Below are 17,097 nucleotides of genomic sequence, written 5' to 3' on the forward strand. Positions count from 1 at the left end.
AACACTTTCTCAAAATTCTGAATTTTAACAAAGGAGTTGAATTAAAAAAAAAATTAAGTAATGGAAAATTTCTCCCATACTCTGACTGGCTACCCAGGGCCAGCACTTCCATTTAGGCGCCAGGATTATTGGGGGGCGGCATTTTGCCGGGGGAGCGGGGGCAGCAGGTGGCTCCGGTGGACCTGCCGCAGTCGTGCCTGCGGAGGGTCCCCTGGTCCCGCAGGCACTCCTGCGGACGGTCCGCTGCTCCCGTGGCTCCGGTGGACCTCCTGCAGGCACGACTGTAGCAGGTCCACCGGAGCCGCGGGACCAGTGTGCGGGGTGGCGAAATGGCCGTGCGCCTAGGGCGCTAAAAACACTAGTGCTGGTCCTGCGGCTACCATATTACAGCTGGCTGGAAATTTTGTTGAAATCTTGAATTTTGGCCAAAAAAATGGCAAACATTTTTCCTATTTTTTTGATCAGCTCTAATGGCTAAAACAAGATAGGCAAAGAAACGTCCAGGATTATTTATTATTATTATTATTATTATTTTTAATTCCCTTTGCTAGGATTGGTGGCACATTCCTTTTTTCCCCCTCCTTGTTAATGAAACATTAAGGGTCAGATTTTTTAATTTTATTTATTTACTGGCCATATTAGGAGTCTAAATGCCTGCACCTATTGTGCACCTAATTTGCATGTGCAATTACCACAGTTGCAGGCAAAACAGGTAACTGGCTAACGGGATGCATTTAGGGATTTGCTCATCTGATGTCTGCACTCAGTTTCGTAATTGGCCTTTTAGATTGTTTAGGGCATGGACTGAATTTAATCTGTGTCTCTTGTATCATGTTATCTGTGCTAAACCAATAATTTCATAAGCAAATTAGTACATTGTTGTTCTTCTAAAGGGTCTGAAGATTTGGCCCGAGAAGCAGTTTGTTAAAAGGGTACAATATCTCTCTTCTATTACCTAGTCTAGGATGTCATCTTTCTGGGAAAAGCTGGAAACCTTGTCTCCCTCACCAACAGAAGCTGTTCCAATAAAAGAGATTATCCCACCCAGCCTTGTCTCTCTAATCTTTCTAGGAGTCAGTACTGAAGGTGTGTGCCTAGATGCATGTCCACTGAGGGAATGGTACAAGTCTTCATACCCAAAAACCTTAATTAGGGATTTCAGTTAGTGAGCACTAGGGCACATTACCTTGAAAGTAAAAGGGTCTAAAGCAAGGTGCTCCCTCCTCTTTTCATTTGAAATTGCTCTGAGAGCGACTGGTACCCCCAAATAAGTCACATATCTAGCCTGGTCTCTCCCATTTTCCTATCTATGTATTCCTGAATCTCCTTCATAGTGAAAAACATTTTATTTTCACAAAGATATTGGCTGTATGTAAATTTATATGCCAGTTACATACATACACTATTTTAGAACAAACATAAGGTTTCAGGGTGTAGCCATATAATTCAAAGAGTGATCACATACTAAGATCTATTGTATTACACTGCAATTACATTAAAAGAGATTTCAGTTTAAAATATCTTTGTTGTATATTTCATTTTATGCCATATGTTGCAAGATGTGAAACTGCTTGGTCATATCCCCTATGTTTTACATATATGTGTGATATTGTATCAGATATTTAGCATATGGATACTGGCACCACATTAGGGTTATTTCCTGTCAGGGGGCCAGGCCCACCTTTTCTATTTCATTGGGTTTCCCACGCTATGTCTGCAAAATAGCGTCCCTCTTATTATGCAGATCTTTAGAGACCAAAATTATTTTTTTACTCCTGTTAGCACATGATGCACACAACTGTCATCTGGAGTTCCAAACAAAAAGTCAAATTCTACCCTATAACAATGTCTAATGACCTTGCACAGGTGTAAGGGAGAGCAGATTTTGGCTTCAAGAAACCTTATTACTTATAATGATGGACAAGGAGGAGAGATTCTGGCTTGATTCTCATTATCCCAGGCTAAGGCTGTGCTGGCATTTGGGGGAAAAAAAAACCAATTTTAACTTGGGACCTGAGAAAATGTGATCTAGAGTCACGGTAAGCCAATGCATGTGGAGCTCATAATGGCATTTTTTTACAATCTTGATTGGCACAATACATCAATGGTATGCTCCTATTCCCTGGTTGGATGTGTGTAATTCTTAGAACCAGGGTTATGGTGTGAATTTGAATATTCTGCAGGATTTGTTTAGAATTCATGGTTTCACCAAACACTCAAACTCATTCGCTAAAATATTAACGGGACGTCAGCACTAAATGCGGGCAATCACAGTTGAAGCTAATTCATTTACGAATTTGCACTATTATATTTTTCAGTAATTTTACATCTTTACCCAGGAGAACTATTTTTCTCACAAACTAAAATGCAAAATTGTCCAACATGGGTTGCTGTAAGAACTTTCCTGATTATGGTCGTGCATGTGTCAGTCTTTGAAGAGCCCTTTTCTCTTTTAAAATGATGTAAAATGCTTTGTCCTGGATGCAAAGTTAAGAGTTTGACTTTTAAAGCCCTCCTGAGCTTTGGCTTTATAAAAAGTAAATAAATAAATTGTGCTTTCAGCTGTTTTAGCCCATCATCATGACTCATTTTGTGGGCTCAACAGCAGGGTGACCAGCAGGACTGATCTGAGCTGGGCAGAGGTCCAATAAGGTCCTGGAGATGAAGTGAGCATGGAAAGTCACTTGTTAATGTCAGGGAGAGAAAATGATCTGCCCTCGCCCCCTCCCTCCCAGGTGCACTAGTGTGGGAAAGCTTGGAGTGTACATTCCTCAGTAGCAATTGGGGCAGGAAGGCTCAGAGCATCCCAGCCAAACCTTTCACCAGCACTCAGGAAGAGTAAATAAACTTTAGAGACAGGGAGTTGGTTAAAGCTCTTGTGCTCCTGAGCAGCTAGGACAGGGGGAAAATGTTTGTTTACTACAGGAAACAGATTATTTATTCCTGGACAGTTTCCTGGGGACCAGCACCTGCCACTATAAAAATTCTTTTTACAATACCAGCTTTGAGAGGCTGCCTGAAATTGTCCAACTGGGGACAGCAATAAAGCATTGTGAAATGATCTGATATAACTATACAGCATAGACACAGTGGACACTTGAAAGACTTCTATGTGTGCAGACATGAATGAAGTTCTTTCCAGCTCATTTTAAGTATAATTTACATTATTTGCCTGCGTCAATAGTTTTGGACAAGTAGCATACAGTATTTGCATTCACAAGTGATAGTGCGCAAGATTTGCTCATACAAATCTCCAGATTGCACAAAGAGAGGCCATCTTTGAAAATGTTGGTCCCAAGTGAGTAATGAGTACCTTCCAAAACAACTCTGATTTTTGCAGCTAATACAAAGCACATGTGCAGACCCTCTAAAAGGTCTGAGGAAACAAAAAGTGGGCAAGAATATTACCAGCCTTACAAGACACCATTGGAAAATGCCTGTACTTTGTCAATAGCAGTTTTACAGCCATTAGCACTGAATCTCACTGAAGTTAATTAGGACACAGTACAGCTGCTACTGCTGCAAGGGGACATCAGGCCCAGCATTTCCTAACGCAGATGAAGCTGCACTCAGTCCACGACATTCCCATATCTAGAGCTGGTTGTAAGCAGGGGCGACTCCAGGCCCCAGTACGCCAAGCGCGTTCTTGGGGCAGCATGCCGAGGAGGGGGCGCTCCGCCGGTCGCCGGGAGGGCAGCAGGCAGGCTGCCTTCAGTAGAGCCGCAGGACCAGCGGACCCTCTGCAGGCACGCCTGCGGGAGGTCTACCGGAGCCGCGGGACTGGCGACCAGTAGAGCGCCCCCCGCAGCATGCCGCCGTGCTTGGGGCGGCGAAATGTCTAGAGCCGCCCCTGGTTGTAAGAACAAATGGATGCTTTTCCAATGATACACAGAAAGAAGAGTCCTTACTGCAGAACAGCATGCTTATTGTTCAGAGTTATTATAAGATTGAGATGCAGAAAGGAGAAAGTGGAAGCAACCATTAATCCAGTGACTGGGATGGTCAGGAAGAATCCTTTACATTTCAGGACAGAATAAATATATAGCTTTCAGGGATGTGATCAGCAGTTGATAAATTCATTCTGGATTCCTCCAAATGCCTCAGTATGAACCTGATCCAGAGTTCACTTAAGTCAATGGGAGTCTTTCCGTTGATTCATGGGCTCTGGGTCAAGTACTAGATAAGGCTGATGTTTAAGGATTCATCAGTTTCTGCTGGCCCACATACTCTAAGGCGTGTAGTAGTACCCTACAATGAAATCTGGCTCTGATAATCTTAGCATATGACATCTCAGCCGAGGATCACCTTTCCCTTCCCAACTTCCCTAGATCATTGCTGTATCGACATTTAAAAAAATTCTGTTTACGGTTATGTGTCTATTTAGGGTTAAATTTTTTAAAATTTTAAAACCCAAAATAAAGCAGAGCAGAGGATAAGTTATACTCAGTGTGTCTGTCCATCCCTTCCCGGTTGGGCAGGAAAACAATTCCCTTTCTCCTTCTTTGCAGAGCGTCTGTGGATAGTTTAGATCAGGGGTAGGCAACCTATGGCACGGGTGCCGAAGGTGGCACGCGAGCTGGTTTTCAGTGGCACTCACACTGCCCGGGTCCTGGCCACCAGTCCGGGGGGCTCTGCATTTTAATTTATATTTTAAATGAAGCTTCTTAAACATTATAAAAATCTTATTTACTTTACATACAACAATAGTTTAGTTATATATTATAGACTTATAGAAAGAGACCTTCTAAAAACGTGAAAATGTATTACTGTATTAAATTAGAGTGAATAAATGAAGACTCGGCACACCAATTCTGAAAGGTTGCCAACCCCGCATTTAGATGTAAACAGAAAAGGGCACTGTGGTGACAACAGAGCCATAGTCTAGAGATCAAAAGAAAGGACAGGAAGACAGAAGACATGGGTTCTCTTTCCTCTCCACCACTGATTATGTGACCTTGGGCAGTCACTTAACTTTTCTGTGGTTTAAGTTTCAAAAATGTGTTGAGACTCTCAGATAAAGAAGCAAGATAAGTGCAAAGCATTATCATCATTTGTATTTTGCTTTCCCTCTCCCCGTTGAATCCTGGAGTGGTTTGTTCTGTCTCTCTAACTGCTTGTCCTTTCCCTTCTATAACCACAGAGCCTGCACTCTTGGCTTTTTGAGGCTTGCACAGTCTAAGAATGAGCAGAAATACTTTGCATATAGATCACAAGTCCTCAAGTACTCAGTCCCTAGTTTAATTTAGTCACAATTCTTCACATCACAGAGAAGTCACTGGCACTTTAAAATGTAGGTGCACTGAAGTCTAGTGAAGGACAAAATTGCAGGCGAGGAGAAAGAGGAGAAAATACATTTTTTTCATCCTGTCCAATTCAGTGCAACCTTCATATTGGACTCAAAGTGGTGTGTCACTACTCTAAGTGAAAATGAAACTTTTCTCCCCTTGGATATTTTAGATTACTTCCTGTATAGGAATGACATGACCACTTTATATCAGCGACATAAAATCAGTTCCTACACACTATGCCCCTCATTGTAAAAAGCAAAAGCACACTGCTACATAAAACTGAAATTATTGTGGCATATTTCCTCTCTCCAGCTGCCAGTACATTAGATCTAATCATCACTTCCTGCAATGTTTTCTGGGCAAGCACTTTTAGATCCAGATTATTAGAGCTATTGCAGAACTCAAACTGTAGTGCAGATTGCCCTCCAACCCTCCACCCCCCCACACACCATTTTTTCCCCCTTCCTGTAAGGATTTTGAAAATGAGGACACATCCTCCATCCTCTTGGTTAATCACACAAGCAAGTATTAGAAAATGAACACTATTCACTAAGGTCAGGGGCCGCAACTGCCCCAGCATAAAGCAGACAGGATATATAAAGTATTAAGAAAGATACTGGAAGTGCATCACTCCCAATTCAGGTATCTGACTGACAGCACCAAGATGTTCGGCAAAAATCAAATTCCATGGCATCAAAAAAATGGCCGAACAAAAAAATCACAAATGAAATTCCAAAATTTTAATATACTTTATGAGTCTTAAGACTCCAAATCAAAATCAACAAATAAAAAGCAGTGTTACCAACTCTTTGAGTCTCATGATATCTTATAAGTCTTGTGATATCTGGTGTTTTTCTTAAAGCCCCTGTTCCTAGAGTCAAAGTAATTAGGTTGAAACTCAGGTTTTACAGAGTGTGTGGAAGTGGAGTAAATTTCTGGCCCTTCCCTCATGATTGTTGAGAAAAGCTTGAAAAGGTGACCCAAAGCTCTGTAAAAATCTCAAGCTTTTTAAGACAATCTCATTATTTGATTTTTGGAGCCTGACTCATCTGTGGGCACCTGGGGTTGTCAATATTGAAAATGGTTCTTCCACACTCAGCATATTTCAGATCAAAACAGCAGTGATTTGGTACTCTCCTGTTTTTCTTCATACTTCCAACAGATGGAACATGATTTTACTGCCCAGTGCTTGAAGCTGCAGGTCTTAGTAGACTATAAACTGCAAGAAAACTAGCCATACTGACCGTGCATCTGGTAGGTGTATGGTGCTTGTCCTGTTGTTGGGGTACTATAGGTGGATCCATAGCTAAGAAACCCACTCTGTCCTGGAGAATGGCTCAGACTATCTTCTGTTTTGATGCCTTTGGAGAATATAAAAGGAACCAAATGCACAAGGTTAGGGTTCTGCTTGATCTCATCATATACAGGTATAACAAAAAATGTCAGTGCTTATGACATTTTAGCTAGAGTTGGAGCTGATCAAAACTATTGACTTTTAATATTCAGTTTGGATTTAACCTTTTTTATTAGCAAACAAATCCCAATTTTTGAAAACATTTTCATTATTCCCTAGTATTAGCCAAATATTTTTCTGAAATAATGTATGGCCTGCATGTTCACCACAAACTATTTGTGTTAACTATATTAAGTAGTCATTATTGTGTGATTGGTTGCCATGATACAGTTTCTGCTCTCGGAATGGATGACTAACTTAAAGACAGGAAAATAATAAGTAATCCACTTTCCAGAAAGATTTTTTGGACAACTAAACATTTGTGCCAAACTTCATTAAACTTTTGCAGTTGTAAACATTCTGAGGGGTTCTCAGAATGCTGCTAACTGCTAACAACATGATCATATGAATTATAGTAAACTAAACTCAGTTATTTCTATTCACGTAAACATTCATGATTGAAAGATTTTTTTAAATTAAATTATTTCATCAGCTCCACTTAAAATGAGATAACACAGTATTTGTCAGCAGGTCATATTGGAGGGATATCAGTTAGGTGTGAACACTAGATAGTCACATATAGTTGACAATAGTAAAGCTGAGCAATGCACAAATCCCTAGTCAAAATCTCCTTGGTACTAAAATCAGGCAAGTAAAACGCATGTCAAATCACAGGAGGAGCGGCACTAACTGAATTTAACATTGCAAGATGGAACCTTTGCAGGTGGTGAAAGGGTCTGATATTTTATCACCCGGGCCTGCTGAGATCATGCTGCTGTATTTTTAAAATAAACAGCTGAAAGGTGTGTCTTTTTTACAAATCTTTTGGCCTCTGCCTCTTTGCATGTGTATTTGCACAAAACAAAATATGGTCACGAAACACACTCTGAGCACCATGGTTAAACAAAGAGACTATTGATGGTCTGCCCTTGGATTTATGAGCTGCCCAGGTTGCTGCCATTTTTGTGCACTTCCGGGTAAACCTTCCAAAGGGACATCAAATCCATATGGCTTCAGCCAACCAAGTTGATGCTCTCTATCTTGGCCAATCCCTTCAACCTGAGAAAGTACAGTGAGTCTGCACTTGCTGAGGATGGGAGTAAATTTTACTGAATAGCTTCTCCTGAGACGAAGTCACATATTTCTAAGGAGAAATAATCAATGTTAGATGAAATCCATGCAATTTAAATGCAGATTACCAACGGGATAACAACATTCCATACTGAAACCCAGGAAATTTGTTTGGACAATGAGCGAGCACAGGCTGTGGTAAGTGTCAGGCTCCATTATTGCTGGTAGAGGCTGTCTGCTAGGGGGTTTGTGGGTGATTGCAAAGAGAAGCTGTTTTTCATAACATCACATTTGTTTTTCAATTACATCAGCACCATGCATGTGAACACTCAGCCTATTAGAGCCCCGACCACAATTAATCTTCAGTGACTGGGCCTTTCTGGAAGTCTAAAAATTGTTGTCAGACAGTGAAATAACTTAGCACCAAATTAATTTCCACACAATGCTCTGTTTTGTCTAGAAACTGGCCTAGTTTTATATTTGTGTCTAAAAACAATACTGGTTCATTGTTCTTGGTCATCAGCCAGGTGGGATTTCTCATATACAGTATCATATATATTATTGAGGGTGGGGGCAAGAGAGGGAAACCACTGTTCAAGGATGGTAATAGGTAATCTACAGGATTTATAAACAGTATGTAGGCCTGACATGTGTGTGCCTTAAGACGCTAGCCAGTAGCAAATGGCCATATTTTCACCTGCTCTAACAGGGACAACTGTTCAGCGTTTGCCTTGGAACCCATCCAGCTGACACATTTGTGTTTGTAATTCCAGAAAATCAACTCAAAACATTCCTCTAATTGTCATGATAGATTTTACTTTCCCAAGCCTGTTACCTAGGCCTTTCACAGATTGTTAGGTTGAGTTTTCCTTAACTAAAAACATTGTTAATAGCTGTGTAACCGGTTTGTGTTTTTACGGCTGTATGTTGGGAAGCAACACTGTATTTACCAAATAAACAAGGGCATGGGAGCTCAAAGACTGTCAAAACTGACTGTAGGATTGGAAACAAAACCACACAGCAGTTTTGGGTAGTACTGAACAACTGAAAGGGGGCTCACGGTTTCAGCTGGGGATAAGCACCCACAAGTCTGGCTGTCCACCGTTTCCAAGCCATAGCTAAACAACGTGAACCTCTTTGGTCTACAAAACTGGGTAAGACATTTCCTAGGAAGAGTCTTTCCCTGTAGGATTTTAGGGATTTCCATATGGGGCTATGAAAACCAGTTTTGTGAAAAATATATTTGAACCTCAAAAACGTTTGGTTAATGTTTGGGTGATGGTTCAATTTTATCCAACCTGAATTACTAACTCAAACTTTGGTTGTTTAGGCCCCTCTATCATTTTGCCTTATTTACAGTCAACTCTTAATATGCTATAAGCATGTGAATAGCACAATTTCAGTAGCAAGTAGATCTACTGAGGCTTTACAGTGTGACTGAAAATAATCATACCCACCCAATATATCTCACATGACATCAATTTACACTGAACGGAGACTGGCTCCCCTACAATTTGCACACACAGAGGAGGTGGAACAGATTCTTAGATGTTGAAAATGGTAAGACAGCCTCAAGAAAAAAATCTGCTTTCCATTATCTTTACTATACTGTATGTCTGAAAACATTTATTGTATATACATTTAGACTATATATGCAATATTTAATAATAATATCTTGCAAATGTATTAGTCTCTCTCATCACAAAGCATTGTGCAGTACAGAGATCATTTCACGCACCACTTGTTAAATTTACTCATCTGCAGCACAGATGAGTAAACAACGGTTCTGTATCATCAATGATACACAACAGTTTTTATGAAGGAAATGAAGACTGGCTCATGTAACTGAAACTGCAGAGGGAACGTAGAGAGGTCAAGCATAGTTTACAAATGTAGATTTTTTTTACTACCTTTCTCTGCAATCTTGCAAGACTGGACATACAGGTCTAGATCCTCTGCTGATGTAAAGCAGCACAGCTCCAACTGCAGTCCAGTGAGGCTATGCCAGTTTGTGCCAGCTGAGGATTTACCCCAAGGTCTCCAATGGTCACAAGTGGTCAGAGACTCATTTCAAAGATGGTATCTCCAAGAGAAAAGCACTTTCTAGGGGGCTGGGCTCAGTACTGGGTGACAGGAAACTTCACCAGCTACTGACTCCCTACTGTCACTCTTTGCAGCACCTGGATATTTCCAGGAAATCTCCTATTCTGCTACTGACCAGATCCAACCCTACTTAGTTGATAGGATTGTAAGTCAGGCTAATATGTGCCATTCCACTTGAGCTGAATATCCAGAGAGTACAGAGGAAAGTCTTACTAAAACTTTTGACAAATCTGAATTTTTCTCTAAGCCAAAAGAGAAAAGGAAGAAACCCCATCCACGACAGAATTAAAGAGCTTTTGTCTGGAAAGTTTAATCATTAAGTATGTTCTTTTTGGGTCAGAAGGATGAGACATTCTCTAGTGAAAGCAGAAGCTCTTCGAGATATCCTAACAAAGTAAGATTACTCACTGTAGGAGGGTATTCCATAAGGTTGTCCTGGTGGAGGGTACGCAGCATAAGTAGCGGCTTGCTGGATTCCTGCACTGTACTGGGTCTGTCCATAGGTTGCCATTGTTGGAAAAGATGGGACTGTCACTATATGGGGATGATGTCTGTTCAGAACAAGAAAACAGATGGTCTGTGGCAATACTAAATGTATATGGTTTTCTAGAGTAATCTCGCTAATCTAGCTGCAAAAACTTCCAGAGACATATTTGACTAGAATGGCTACACGTGGTGTTATGCTGTATATTACAGGCATATAAGATATGCCACACTGGGTCAAACCATTTGCTCTAGTACCCCGCTTCTGGCAATGGCCTACAGATATATCACTATGTGAGAGGGCACAATGCTATCCTAATCTTTCATCAGTGCTATAACCTCGGGCTGCACAAAATATTTACAACAATTTTAAAAAGTGACAATCTGTGATTTTCAGGTTTCATGGAACACCTTTGAAATGTAACATTTTCCACTATAGTCAGTTATAAATGATCCTATGTTCAAAATGATAAGATCTGCATTCCCGGGGTAGAAATGAGTTGTATGGAGACCTCCAAGTTTCTTTGACTCCCTGCCCAACCTGATTAAGAAAAGGTTTTCAGGGGCTAAGGCCAGGTCTACCCTACAAACGTTTGGAGGCACAGCTGTAATGGTCAGAAGTGTGATGAGGAGTTCTCTGACTGACATAGCTGTGCTGGCAAAAGGCCCTAATATAACATATTGCTAAAACGGTCCTTTTGTTGGTATAATTTATTTGGCTCGGGAGGGGGAGGAGGTGAAATAAGCTATACTGGCAAAAGCATGAGAAGCTTCACTGGTATAACAGCATCTAGACTAGGAGTGATTTTGCTTGGATAGGATACCAATATAGCTATACCAGCAAGGGGCTCCTAGGGCAGATCTGGCCTGCGACTTGCAGCAGAACAGGTGCAAAGGCTGAAGGATCATGTTCTTCAGGCTTTTCAAGGTTGCAGGGGCCCCCGCAAAATGGTTAATCAGCAAAACAAGGTTTATAATCTACAGTACTTGAGCTCTCCTGAACGCTGTCAGAAACACTCACTCTGTGGAGCAGAGATGGAGAGGACACTGTGATGCAGCTTTGCTGTTACCTAAAAAACAAAATTAAAGCGTCTCTGGTTTTCAGTAACATTCTGTTATATGGCTAAATTGATGACACTGTTCTGATCATTGCTAGACACAGAAATTTATATAATAACTAGAACAATACTTGTATTGAAATCCTGAAAGACAATTATAGACTCATAGACTCTAGGACTGGAAGGGACCTCGAGAGGTCATTGAGTCCAGTCCCCTGCCCTCATGGCAGGACCAAATACTGTCTAGACCATCCCTGATAGACATTTATCTAACCTACTCTTAAATATCTCCAGAGATGGAGATTCCACAACTTCCCTAGGCAATCTATTCCAGTGTTTAACTACCCTGACAGTTAGGAACTTTTTCCTAATGTCCAACCTAAATCTCCCTTGCTGCAGTTTAAGCCCATTGCTTCTTGTTCTATCATTGGAGGCTAAGGTGAACAAGTTTTCTCCCTCCTCCTGATGACACCCTTTTAGATACCTGAAAACTGCTATCATGTCCCCTCTCAGTCTTCTCTTTTCCAAACTAAACAAACCCAATTCCTTCAGCCTTCCTTCATAGGTCATGTTCTCAAGACCTTTAATCATTCTTGTTGCTCTTCTCTGGACCCTCTCCAATTTCTCCACATCTTTCTTGAAATGCGATGCCCAGAACTGGACACAATACTCCAGTTGAGGCCTAACCAGCGCAGAATAAAGCGGAAGAATGACTTCTCGTGTCTTGTTTACAACACACCTGTTAATGCATCCCAGAATCATGTTTGCTTTTTTTGCAACAGTATCACACTCTTGACTCATATTAAGCTTGTGGTCCACTATGACCCCTAGATCTCTTTCTGCCATACTCCTTCCTAGACAGTCTCTTCCCATTCTGTATGTGTGAAACTGATTGTTCCTTCCTAAGTGGAGCACTTTGCATTTATCTTTATTGAACTTCATCCTGTTTACCTCAGACCATTTCTCCAATTTGTCCAGATCATTTTGAATTTTGACCCTGTCCTCCAAAGCAGTTGCAATCCCTCCCAGTTTGGTATCGTCCGCAAACTTAATAAGCGTACTTTCTATGCCAACATCTAAATCGTTGATGAAGATATTGAACAGAACCGGTCCCAAAACAGACCCCTGAGAAATGAGAAATGACAGGGTAACTTTCCATTTTAATGCTAATTAATAAAATCAACTTTATGTGCACCCAGGAACCTATCAACTGATTGACTAATCTACCAGGTTTTTCTTGATCTAGGTATGGAGCCACATAATGCTGGTGGGTCCAGTTCTGCAGCCATCAGCAGTCCCAGTGATTTCACTACCACTACTCATGTTGACTACTCAGCAATGCATGATATCAATACGACTACTCATGTGACAAGGGATGCAAAAACAACCTCTTCCGTTGTGAAATGACATTTACAAAACACACCATGTTCTGCCTTTAAAATTTCTTTTGTATTCCCACCATTTGGTATCTCACTTTCTTTAAATGCATCAGGACAAAGGTTCTTTAAGTTTTCATCTCTCCTTGTACTGGATCTTGGAAGACAATTATTGCTTAGCCTATTGATTAAAATATTAGCACAGGACTGAAAACTGGTAACACAAGTGAACACACATAGGTTGCTTTCCCACACACAATATGTTTATATTCAGCAAAACCAATAAAATCTCTTTTAGAGGCAAATTTAGGATTAATTAAGACTAAAAACAAGCCCTGTTAGGTTAACTTCTGAGTTGCCTCATGCCACAGGCATGCATTCAGCAGGACACACAACAATGTGTCCTGATATACCAGACACACATGCATTGGAGTGCACTCACAATGCCCCCTTGTGTACTAAGCAGAATGCTTCAACAATGCCATCCAACATGCTAGGTCACAATTCCTAATTGAGGCCTTCAGATGTTACAGCACTATAAACAATAAATCATAATCAGTAATGTCAGGCAAGACACATCCACCATGTTCCTGATGTCAACAGTGCTGTCCAACATGCCAGGCTAACTGCACACTATGCCAGGGAGTACACACCTGTCATATTGCCCAGCGCCAGCAGTGTCATTTAATGTGTCAGGGAGAACATGCATGACCGTTACATTACTCAGAGGCAGCCCCAGTGCTGGCATTTCTATGCGATTTGCTATGCAGGATTCATAAATGGCACTCAACCTGTCAGGTAGAACAGAACACACCTGCGCTGCAGGACCCACAAACCACAGTGGGGGCTCCTGCAGCACCTCCCAGGGCATGCAAGTTGCCACGTGACACATGAGGCAGGAATCATCTGCAGTGCAATCCAATGTATCAGTTAGGACATACCCACAATGCTACAAGAGAATTATCCTCATTAGGAAGTCATCTAAAATGATACGACTTCAGTGTGTTCAACAATGCAAAAGTTAGTGAATTAAACATTTTAAACGTGTTATTTAATGAAATATGCAAATATGTATAAAATCTAAATATATGGAAATAATCCTATGGGCTCAAGTAACTTGTCATTCAATTAATCTAGAGAGAACATTTCCAAAATATACAGCATGCTATTATATAAAAGATTCATCCTTCCCAGTCTCTTCTCCAGCTGTCTCCTGGTAATTAAATTATCCTCCCCCCCCCAGCTTTTTTCATAGTGATTTATGTGGTTTTATCATTTTTGTCCAAAAATTAGGATTAAATTGAAGTATTAACAAAAAAGACATTAAACCTAATGGAATTTTTTAATTAGACTTAATAAAAAATTATTTTTATCTGTTGTAATTTTTCTGTTTCCTTATTTATGGGGAGCCATGAACATATTAGCAGAGCAATGGGTACTTGATAAACAAAATTGTTATTAACAGTAATTAAAAGGGAAATTATTTTCTTTCTAAAATTTAAATGTTTATATTCTCCTTCAATAATATTATTACTACAAATGAGTAAACAGATGCACTTCCTGAAAAATAATTATTTATTAGAGCTGATCAAAAGATAGGAACATTTCTATGAACATTTTTGCAAAAAATTCATCCCTTTTTTGGTCAAGGTTTCAAACAGTTTAAGGAAAGTTTACTTAAAAAAATCAACATTCACAAAATGTATACGAATTATTTATTATTTACTCATCTGTCTATTTATATAGTTGTGTCAATGTTTTTACAGAAGTTAGAAGTCAACTACTTTAAAGCTTAAGTGACTCTATTTAAGTCCTTTTTGCCATATTTAGGCATCTAAAGAAAAGCTGCCTCTTTTCAGAGATGCTAAGGAAACTCCCCCTACTCTTCTCATTCGCTGTCACAAGCAGGTGCCTGGGGCGGCCAACGGAAAGGGGCGGCATATCCCTCAGTCCCTCTCGGAGGGAAGGACCTGCCGCCAAATTGCCGCTGAAGAACGAAGCGGCAGCAATCGTGACTTTTTTTCCCCCCGCCACTCAGGGTGGCAAAAACACTGGAGCTGGCCCTGACTGTGTGCCACTTTCTCCCCAACCTCTTCTGCGTCTAATTCAGCTTCTTGTCCTTCCTTTCAGAGCCCTTCCTGATCCTTACCATCTGCCACACCTCCCCTAACCCTCTTCCCTCTGCCAGTTATGGCCCCCTTGACACAGTGAGTGAAATCCTGACTCTATGAAAGTCAGTGGCAAAACTCCCATTCACTTCAGTGGGGCCAGGATTTCACCCCACTGTTAGTTCATTGCCCCCGCAGCCACCTGCATATCTTCTTCCAGGCTATCGGTTACAAATAGAAAGCTCTTCCTGTGGCAACCTACAGATCACTACCCTCTCCACATCCAAATCCACCCTAAAGGACCAGTTCTACCATAATGTCTAGGACAGGGGTTCTCAAACGGGAGGTCATGACCTCTCAGGGGGTCGTGAGGTTATTACACAGGGGGTCGCGAGCTGTCAGCCTCCACCCCAAATATCGCTTCACCTCCAGCATTTATAATAGGGTTGAATATAAATAAGTGTTCTTAATTTATTGGGGGGGGGTCATACTCAGAGCCTTGCTGTGTGAAAGGGGTCACCAGTACAAAAGTTTGAGAATCACTGGTCTAGGAGAAACTTGTCAGCTGTTAATGGCAAGGTAACTGTTGAATCAGGTCCTATGCCTTTTAAAAAGGAAAACCATTGGGCTACCTGACATTGTATTTAATAATGCATCTAATCACCACCCTGACTACTTTATACTTTGTTCCCTTTTTGTTCTACCCTTCATTAGTCTGCCTGTACCTCTCATATTTTAGAATATGATGTTTTCCGGGCAGGGTCTAGCACATTATCTGTTCGTACAGCACAAACTGCATGGTGGGTACTGAGGGAAACAATGTAACCGTAATAACTCCTCTAATGGCCTTGGACAAATCGTTTAGGTTAAGGTGAGATTCTGACAGCAACCTAAAGGAATTGGACATCCCCCTTGGAGCTGAGCACCTAAATCCCTGAGGCTTTTTTGAACATCCCAGCCCTAACCTCTCTGCCTCAGTTTCTCCATCTGTAATATGAGGATGATACTTACCTACCACAGTGGGGTGTGACTGTAAGGATTATTTCATGTTTGTAAAATATGTAGACAATAAAAAGATGTATTAGTGATAAGGAGATAGAGAAGAAAGATTCTCTTTAAAAAAGTAGGACTTACCTGATTCAACAATGATTTCACTATGAGCAATTTGCTTAGACTTACCTGCAAGAAAGTTTTTAGTACAATTAGATTTTAGCTTCTGAAAATAAATTCTTACTTTTTCTATAGCCCAGACCCTCTTTCCCCTAATAACACTATATTTTTGTAAAATACATCCTTTTTATTTTTCATTTTTTAATGCATGGTGTGTTGGAAAATGGTGGGAGAACTAACAGTCCAACAGCAGCAGGTTCGTTTTATTTCTGCATATTTTTTAACATTAAAACCAGGCTCAGGGTTGAATATGTATTCAATACATTCTTTCAGAATGAGAAATAGACACTTCTTCTGTGGGTATGCATGTCCATGCATAACATGTGTTACTACACTGTTTTGGATCATTGCTTTAGAATACTGTCCATTTTTAATAGGATGTTTTATTACTTATACTTTATGTCCTAAAAGAAAATGTAAGGTAAGTTAAAATATAACATTTTGATCTAAATACTCTGGGTGAATTTGTATATACAGTTAATATGATGTCACATACAGTGACAGTAATTGCACATGAAAATGACCACATAGACATCTAACTGGACATTTGCATGCACAAACATTGCAACTGAACTTGCAGCTGTGACAATTCCATGTGAAACTAAGGCACATAAATTTGTATACATTTTTGCAGATGAAACTCTGGAAATCTGCACCCTAACATTTGCACAAATATTTTCATTTTCCCCAAATTAATAAGTAACATTTTTAAGTGAAAGAATATAACATACAATGCTGTTTTGGGGAGCTTCTTATAATATGAAAAAAAATAGCTACAATATTTCTGGTATAAATCCATTAACAGCCCTCACTAGCACAACAGCATTCAAGTGCACAGCTTTTTCTGTAATGACTCTTATGTAGCACAATAAAACTTTGTAACACTTTACAGACATATGAGAAGAAAATGTCTTTGCCCCAAGGAGTCTGTAAGTTTTAGCAAAAAGAATGATGAGTACTTGTGGCACCTTAGAGACTAACAAATTT

The 17,097-nt window shown here is 40.4% G+C and overlaps 1 protein-coding gene across 8 annotated transcripts in view; it reads right to left on the bottom strand.

Moving 5' to 3' along the window:
• EYA2 (EYA transcriptional coactivator and phosphatase 2) overlaps nt 1-17,097 on the bottom strand; it is a 151,327-nt gene that overhangs the window by 77,546 nt on the left and 56,684 nt on the right. For 4 of the 8 annotated variants that reach the window (XM_030533618.1, XM_030533620.1, XM_030533622.1 and 1 more), the window contains exons 3-5: nt 11,420-11,468; nt 10,324-10,466; nt 6,533-6,649 (exon numbers count right to left, since the gene is read on the bottom strand). In XM_030533618.1, the coding sequence (XP_030389478.1) occupies nt 6,533-6,649; nt 10,324-10,466; nt 11,420-11,468 (309 nt within the window). Of the gene's footprint in view, nt 1-6,532; nt 6,650-10,323; nt 10,467-11,419; nt 11,469-12,407; nt 12,427-13,646; nt 13,739-16,074; nt 16,120-17,097 lie in introns of those variants that run through there. The other 4 variants (XM_030533626.1, XM_030533624.1, XM_030533623.1 and 1 more) reach the window with 4 other exon arrangements.

Source organism: Gopherus evgoodei, chromosome 14, assembly GCF_007399415.2.
Source record: "Gopherus evgoodei ecotype Sinaloan lineage chromosome 14, rGopEvg1_v1.p, whole genome shotgun sequence".
NCBI classification, from domain to species: Eukaryota; Metazoa; Chordata; order Testudines; family Testudinidae; genus Gopherus; species Gopherus evgoodei.